Source organism: Photinus pyralis, unplaced genomic scaffold (assembly GCF_008802855.1).
Source record: "Photinus pyralis isolate 1611_PpyrPB1 unplaced genomic scaffold, Ppyr1.3 Ppyr1.4_LG9, whole genome shotgun sequence".
In the NCBI taxonomy this organism is placed as follows: domain Eukaryota; kingdom Metazoa; phylum Arthropoda; class Insecta; order Coleoptera; family Lampyridae; genus Photinus; species Photinus pyralis.
In genome coordinates, this window is record NW_022170878.1 from 5,564,600 (window position 1) to 5,572,938 (window position 8,339).

Here is an 8,339-nt window from a genome sequence, read left to right on the forward strand (position 1 = left end):
ACTAAGAGCACGTTGCTGTCTGATTATTACCGTGAAGAACGAATAGGCGAACACTGTTAACGTACCAAACATAACCTAACTCTTGTTAAAAACGGAACAACGGAAACGTAAATGTTCAACTTCAACTAACTTTTCCGTCGTAAACGGACGACGTACGATTTAAAAATTTGCTGTCTTCTGATTGGCTAACGGACAAACGGAAACGTAAGAACGGAGAGCTATGAACCCACCTTTAGACCCATTGAACTACAGGGTGGGGCAGAAGAACTTGCTGATTTGTATTCGGCGCCCTTAGGCGACGGTTGCTCCGACGAAAGTGGGAATAGGTATATTTGAGAGAAGGGCATATAAAGTTTTTCCGCCGCGTAGTGTAGTTACCATCAGGGGGTGGACGAAGGCGGGACGCCCGTTCGCCGTCGAGGTATACTTTTCTAACGGTCGCTCAGACATAGCCACGCAACGTGCATTCCGTACTCATTTTAATATCGCGCCACGTGGACGTGTTCCTGGGGGCCGATTCTAACTGATTTCAACGGTCGAAAAAGAATTTCGACGGCGCCATGACACCAAATTGCTACTGTTAGGGTGTAATAGGAAGTTTATGTTTCTTTAAGTTTGCTCTTATATTTTGCTAAGTTGGCTGTCTGATTTTGAACTATTTTAAACTTTATATACAAAACCATATGTTCGACCCTAACCCTACAGTAGCTACAATCGTATCTATTATTATGCCTCCATGAAGGAAATTAAAATGGTTTTTTGTTGGGATGTGATTTTAGTCTCCGACATTGTAAGATACGTAGGTAACAGTAAAACAAAACAAAGCCACGGATAAAAAATGTAAACAGTGTACCAAAACACAAAATTGAGGATAAAACCACGTGCGACTTTCCGAATAACAAAGGGCGCACTGTCGCTATCCCTTCTATTTCGACGTTGAAATCGTAATTTCAACCACTCTAGTCTAGTTGAATTTATTTTCAACGGTAGAGAAGTTATGACGTTTCAATGACGTATATTAGTAGTTCATGATAACACCGATAGATGGTTACGATCGCAATTTCGACGCAACTACTGAAATTTCAACCGTCGAAATCAGTTAGAATCGGCCCCCTGGCCGACAATCCATTGTTTCATGGGTCAACAATTTTAGGGAAACTGGTGATGTGAAGAAAAAAAATTAAAATGAGTACGGAATGCACGTTGCGTGGCTATGACTGAGCGACCGTTAGAAAAGTATGCCTCGACGGCGAACGGGCGTTCCGCCTTCGTCCACCCCCTGATGGTGACTACACTACGCGGCGGAAAAACTTTATATGCCCTTCTCTCAAATATACCTATTCCCACTTTCGTCGGAGCAACCGTCGCCCAAGGGCGCCGAATACAAATCAGCAAGTTCCTCTGCCCCACCCTATACTCTTGTAACGTATATAGTTCAATGCATTGAGTTAGAAAACTAATGGAAGGAATATAATGGTAGAGGGGGTAAGAATTTTTGTAGACGGAAGTTGCCACAGATAGAGGCCACTCGCGTGGATAGGTTCCCGTGAAGGTACATTTTGGCCGACATTATTTGACACATTAAAACGCGGGTCCTGTCACTGTCAGTTTTCCACCAAATTCAAATTTTATTAAATTTGCCATTTTAAAGTACCTAATAATTTCGGATCGGTTTGTGCTCTCGTTTATAATTAACTGCCGCCATAGAGTAAATAATTATTTACTCTATGCTGCCGCATAGTGTTTTTATCACACGCAATTTTGTGAATTGAGAATGATTAGCTGCGTATCATGCAAAATTTCTCATAAAGCGAAGAAACAGGGCATTTCCTTTCATCGGTAAGACATGTCATCTATCATGTTGTAGGCGAGGTTGTAGGTACCTAGTTTATGTTTCTTAGTTTTCCAAACGAACCAGTACTTCGAGCAAAATGATTACCTAACATTTGTAAATATATCTCAAGAACAGCTCTCGAAATTTACTTTTGTGCTCACAACGCTTCATTGACTGTGATTTCGACCAAAGGTTGCACCGGAAAATGTTCATCAAATATCTCGTCAAATATGGAAATATGCAGTAGGTACTATCACAACTTGTAATGAACCTGAGACCAACCAATCAATTGTAGCTATTGATCAACACAATGAATTTAATGGGAGTTGTCAAGTTGTAGTGGCTATAGTAAACTGGCCTTAATTATAAATGGAACACATCGATGTATATTTAGATTTGTAATCAATGATTATATTAAATCTGCATACTTTCCCATCCTTGTCTATTTTGTTTACTTTACCACGAGCACGAGCATATATTTTACTCCTTCTATACGTTTTTTTTTGTTATTATTCCTATTAGTGGAAAGAAAATTATATCTCTACGCCACTGAAGTGAGACAATGATAACGGAAGTGGTGTGGTCTCGGGTGTGGTACTTTAATCACAGTTAGAGGCCACGTTTGGTTCCCGTGGTCTACGTCTGGCCAAGCATTTGATTCCCTCCATTACTTTTCTAACTCAATGGTTCAATGCTTAGACCCTGTCGATTCCCGAAGATGTGTTTTGTTCACATCGACTGACCTTGATGTGAACGTCAATGCCACTGCATTCTCGAATCTACCACATCGAGCGAAAAGTTGATCGAACGCAACGACTGGTCTAGACCACTCGTTGCGTGAAAGTCATGCGCAGTTGCAGTGCAGCTACAGGGCGGATCTTGCAGCTGTTTTGCTATAGAGGTTATTCAGTGCCCTAACCTATAAATTCACATATTTTCTGTGAAATAAAACATGGAATTGTTCGAGGATTTTCTGGTTATCAGTATCATAATGCAAAAACAAAACAAAATACAAAACTGACAAATGACAGTTCAATTCTTGTCTGTGATTGGTTAGCGCATAAAGTTTGTCCACGATTCGGGAATGCAGCTAAACTTGAACTTATCCCTATCGTATACGATCATGACGTCATGGCAGCCGGTCACATCACATGCACATCACGGAGCATATCGACTAACTTCGGGAATCGATGCCATATAGTACATGGACTGCTATTAGTCCTATGCTTTCAATACAAAATGGTTGGTCACAGATAGGGGGCACTGTGGTCGTGGGTATGTGAATCTTAGGGTAAACTAAAGTCGTATGAACACCACTCGGATCGCGTAAAGAGTAAGGCGGGTTTAGGCTCGTACGCAGAACGGCGCTGCTGCAGAAAGTCGCAGCCGCAGGTAGTTCGAGACCATGTTGATATACGGCCTTGTTTACGCTTGAACGCACCAATACAAAACGTAGGTTGCCGCAAATATGCTTGTCTGTAGGAGACGCAGAAGTTCGCAGAATTTAAACTTTGTACGCAGTTGTTTGTAGTCGGGCGTACAGCTCTTCTTGATCCTTTGTCACCATTACTTGAAAAACATTTAGAAACCTTCCAAATTTTCTCCTATATTTGTTAACAGGTCTTACTGCCCACCGTCGTACCCTCCTTTGAGTATGCAAGAGCCCCAACTCATTACTTAACGCCGTTAGTAACAGTATTTTCTTTAATTTAATTCTCTTCTTGTCTGCCATTGCAGAAATTAATCAAAAATCTGTTTTTTCTATTCACTTAACCAACCACGTTATTTAACGACCAAAAGAGGTTAGGTTTTAAATGTCAATTTCGACACTTGAACGCTGAGAACAACTGCGTACCAACATAAACAGATAGATCACTAGTACACACGGGGGCGTACTTCTGCAGCTGAAATTTCCACTCACTTCTGCAACGTGTGCATTCTGCGTACGAGCCTAAACCCGCCTTAACTTTTATGGTAACCGCGTAGTACGGGAAGCTTTAAATACTCTTGATTTTCTTCTATACGTCCACAAATACGAATAGGTTTGCTTTTTTTGCCATATCTAGATTAATTAATTGACGTTTGTTAATTTATAGGTTGACAGTGTCAAATCGTGTCTAATCGGATAGACTCGTTTACCCTGAAATTCACATACCCAGGCGATATCCTTGACCATATTTTAGTTACAATTAGCAGTCCATGTACTATATGGTCTAAGGAATGTCCTTAAAAAAAGCGAATGTAACTTCAGGCTGATGGAAATAGGCTCGAGTTTCCAGACCTGTATATACGACCGTGTATAAAACGGTGTTTGTATAAAATAGGTCTCTCAGACACAGCCATTTTTTATCGAAACTGACAAACTGTACCATAGCCACATCCATCAGCTGCAAATTTAAAAATTGGGGAAAAGCAAAAACTAGAAAACAACTTTAATAAAAAAAACAACAATATCAATAATTGGTTTGTGTCTGAAATTCTTCACAAGTTTTCGTGTGGTTCCTAAAATACAAATCGTTAACATCTCGTGCCGAGAACGTACGTGACCACCTCACTTTATCATTGCAGGTAATTCGCTCCATTTGTATATGCAATCGTGTCCGAATCCAAACTTGTGTGATAACTGATGAAAAACGACACCTCCCTGTGTCGCGGCATCGCGATTCTGTGCACTTTTCAACACCTAAAATAGACCATTACCGCATTACCCTCATAAAAACCCAGCACCGACTTTAACTCCCAACGAAAACGGCGTGTGACGATCGTCTTTCGCATGCAGCATCATTATCGGACAGTCGACTTTTAGTAGGTAATCGACCGTGCGTAAACTAAATCCGTTTTTCTCCAGCGGATCCAACATCGTCGACTCATACCACGGCATCCACGAGTATATAATCTTAAATGCGAGAATTAGCAGACGGATCATCTCGTCGCGATTACTTTGTACGGCGACGTCTCTCGTAGTTGATCCGTGATCGTGGTGAACGGCGCCTCTAACACCAAACCGGCTGGCACGATGTCCTCCTCGTGCAGTTTAGAGATCGTGTGCGTGGCCAGGGCGGCCCCAATTCCGTGCCCCCAAAAGTATACGTCGGCGACTGAGAGCGCCTGCACCCACTTGTAAATCCTGATCGAGTCGCTTACAATCTCGTCTTCCGACGGAAGCGCGTGGGAGGAATCGGCGTAGCCTGCAAGATTGTAGCGGTGCAACCGTCGCGGAGTCACGGTCATGCTCACCTCGGTAGTCGAACGCGATTACGTGGAAAAACTGTCTTAGTACCCGGTAAAGGGGGGCGTACTGTATGCGATTGCCGCCGTTCTCGTGGAAATGCAGCACGATCGGGTAGTCGAGGTCGGTGAGTGTCCGGTCGTAATCGAAGCTCCCGCTTTCCGACTCGTTGATCAACGGTTCGGGCAGCAAGTGCCACACGCCCACGACGAGATTTCGTTCGTCGTCGACGGGTAGGTAGAGCAGCCGGGACCCGGACAGGTTGTACTTTTTAAAATTGCCGTACTCCGAGTGCTTGGGCAGTAGGTCATCTGAAATTGTGTCCGGTGAACGCTCGGAGCTCGGTTATGGGGAGCCGTACCTGTCGGAAACACGAGGCTTCGCTGTAAGTCGATGGTGTGCTTGAACAGGAACGGGTACCCGACGAATACGAGAAGAAAGGCGACCACTAAGAGAACTAATCTGAAACGTCGACGGTAAGTCGAGATCGGTCACGACCGTGGGTCACTTACATGAATATAAGCGTAATTAGGCAACAGGTGAGGCAGCAGTTTTTTCGCCTAGGCCTTTGGCTTTCGTAGTACAAAAGCGAGTCCTGCACGCCGCTATTTTTGTTTGGCACTTTCCCAGGCATTTCAGACAAAAGTGCCTCGCCGCGAGTATACTGACCTTGCCTTCTCAACTTTTTTTTAAAAATAAACTTATTTCCTATACTGACTAAATACGTAAAGGTCACAGCAGAAATTATGTCAGCAATTACATCACTCGCGTAATTGTAATCTTCGATTTGTGATTCACGGATTTTTAAATTTAAAATGTGGGACACGACGCGCGGACGTCGCCCGGCCAGTTATAGAACTGAATTTATTAGAAAAATATACGATCCACGAAAATAAATTATTGCGGCGCGTGTTTGTTTAATCTTATCGTTTCTTTTTTTTTTAACATGTCGCGTTGAAGGTAAGTGGAACGGTTCTCTGACCCCGCCGGATCGGAAGATCTGTCTCGTTTTAACAGTTTGATATTATGTAATTGTTGCTCGCTCTTTTCATTGCAGGTGTATGGGAAGGATATAACAAAGGCATGTGGTCCGTGTGCCCTTCGAACCGTATACCTCTGTATTTGGCCTTTGGCCCGCTTTTTTCATGCATAATCATTGTATAATTAAAAGCGAAAGCGCGAAGCAGGGTATTCCCATGTGGGAATTCATTAAGAAGCGATATATAGGCAACCGCACTTGCAAACTAACGCGTTCCACCAGAAATTACTAATTAGGAGTTCTGGGGGAAGCCCTCCCCCTTGAAGTTCAGTCTTAGAAGGTGTTCCTGGTCATAAAACACCGATTTTGAAAATATGGAGGGAGGAGCGAACTTCAGGTAGCCCCTCAACAGGAGCCACAAGGGTTTCTCGCTAATATTAAAAGAACAAAAACAAATATGTAGTGCCCAAAGATGACAGCTCCCGCGCTAACAAAATCGAGAAAACACTCGTACCCAAAGCTTACTATCGGAAAGGTGGAACAGAAATACACACTTATTTCATTCGAAAAACAAAAGAAAGTTTATTGATAATTTTCATTCCTACAGTTCCTACAAAATTAGACAGAATACATTTAAAGCCAAAGAAATGCCATGTTCCCCTAGGACTCATCGGACAACAGAACCACGTCGAAGAAAAATCTGAATCACTGTTCACAGAGGAAATATAGAGGCAAATGTGGAAAACGCCAAACACATTTCACATCACACCTACAATATACAAAAAGTAACAATCCGAGGAAGCAACTCTTGAATTTGAATAATTTAAATCTGAGGTAAATTTGATAAGGCAAAACATGGCCAGCTCAAACAAATTTTCCCATTTGTGGAAAATAACATTCCGAAGTCTCTTATTATGTTAAGTACATGAAATACATTGTTAATTAGCCGGACCTTCTCCAGTCCTGAAGGTACTGAATACGGTAACTTTATACCTCGCCTTATACTAGTAAAGTTGTATTTCGAGATGAATATGCCGCTAAGTACCTATCTTTACCACTTCTGCATCTAGCTCTACACGGACGAAATAGTTAAGACATTAAAAATGGCAGATACATACACAAAATCGCGAATCAATATACGAAACAATCAACTGAAAATTAATAACTGGCCAATGTCAAACAAACCAAAATAGGAATAAAATTTACATTGAAAGCAAATAAATCCAAATTCAAGGATCACTTACACCTGAGTTACAAAGAGCTGAAATGAACATTTCACTTAAATAATAATAATAATAATAATATATATTGACTGCATACTTGTAACAAAAAAATATACATTTGCAGAAGTCACACAATATTGTTGAAATCTAAATCTTCTAAATTTTCAAATTCTGCTACGCTATAAAAGGCATGTTTAATTAATACACATTTAAGAATTTTCCTAAGGCTTAGGATTGATAATTTTCTTATACTTACAGGTAATTTATTAAAAAGTATGACAGAAGTGTTTTGAAAACTCATATATGTTTTGTGTAGCCTACAGTATTTCACATAAATTTCTGTGGACGAACGTGTGTTGTGGGAGTGTATGTCAGATCTTAAGGAATAATTGTCCAATTGAGATTTGGCATACAAGATGCAATTTAAAATATATATAGAAGGAACAGTTAGTGCTCTTAGTTGGATAAACATGTCCCTGCAATCTTCTCTGTAATCCAAGTTGCCAACGATTCTGATTGCCTTCCGTTGTAGTGCAAAAATCCCATTTGAATGTGAGCAATTCCCCCATACAATGTTGCAGTACATTAACTGTGACTGTATTAATGCTATGCGACCCTTAAGACACGAACAGAGACGTTGTCAGATAACCTTCATAATGCAAAGGTATTGCGACCTATTGTTACAGCTAACTGATCTATATGTTTGTTGAAACTTAGTTTGGGATCAATCCAAACTCCAAGGAACTTAGACTCAGCTGGATTTCTATCATAGTTGTGCGGTCTCAAGGACATAACCATTTCCGTTGTTTTAGTATGATTTAGACACAATTCGTTTGCTGCGCACCAATTATCGGCTATCTGAAGTGCTGCGGTAGATGTGTTGATTAAGCGTTCCAAATCACCTGCATTCGTAAGAACAGTTGTATCGTCGGCGTATTGTAGACACTGTCCAATAGTAGAGAGCGTTGGTCCAAGATCGTTAATAAACATGAATAAATAAAAGAGGTCCCAAAATAGAACCTTGTGGAACACCTCTTTTTATTGCTAGCAGATTAGATACCGTTCCATTAGCCT

General features: G+C 41.3%; 1 protein-coding gene across 1 annotated transcript; it reads right to left on the reverse strand.

The window, feature by feature from the left end:
* Nucleotides 1-4,251: 4,251 nt before the first annotated feature.
* On the reverse strand, nucleotides 4,252-5,988 carry LOC116181269 (lysophosphatidylserine lipase ABHD12-like). The gene is made up of 7 exons (XM_031501579.1): nucleotides 5,576-5,988; nucleotides 5,425-5,525; nucleotides 5,072-5,374; nucleotides 4,775-5,022; nucleotides 4,566-4,730; nucleotides 4,390-4,517; nucleotides 4,252-4,336 (listed from the first exon to the last, which is right to left on the reverse strand). Exons 1-7 carry the CDS (start codon nucleotides 5,695-5,697, stop codon nucleotides 4,288-4,290), a joined length of 1,116 nt encoding a protein of 371 aa, XP_031357439.1. The 5' UTR covers nucleotides 5,698-5,988; the 3' UTR covers nucleotides 4,252-4,287.
* Between the last annotated feature and the right edge of the window lie 2,351 nt (nucleotides 5,989-8,339).

Bases quoted from the DNA above. Each gene is read 5' to 3' on its own strand.
- LOC116181269 (XM_031501579.1), bottom strand. From the start codon at position 5,697: ATGCCTGGGAAAGTGCCAAACAAAAATAGCGGCGTGCAGGACTCGCTT. The intron at 4,731-4,774 runs GTAATCGCGACG...CTCGCATTTAAG, and splicing joins GAGAGACGTCGCCGTACAAA to ATTATATACTCGTGGATGCC. The intron at 4,337-4,389 runs GTGAGGTGGTCA...TTTGTATTTTAG, and splicing joins GAATTACCTGCAATGATAAA to GAACCACACGAAAACTTGTG.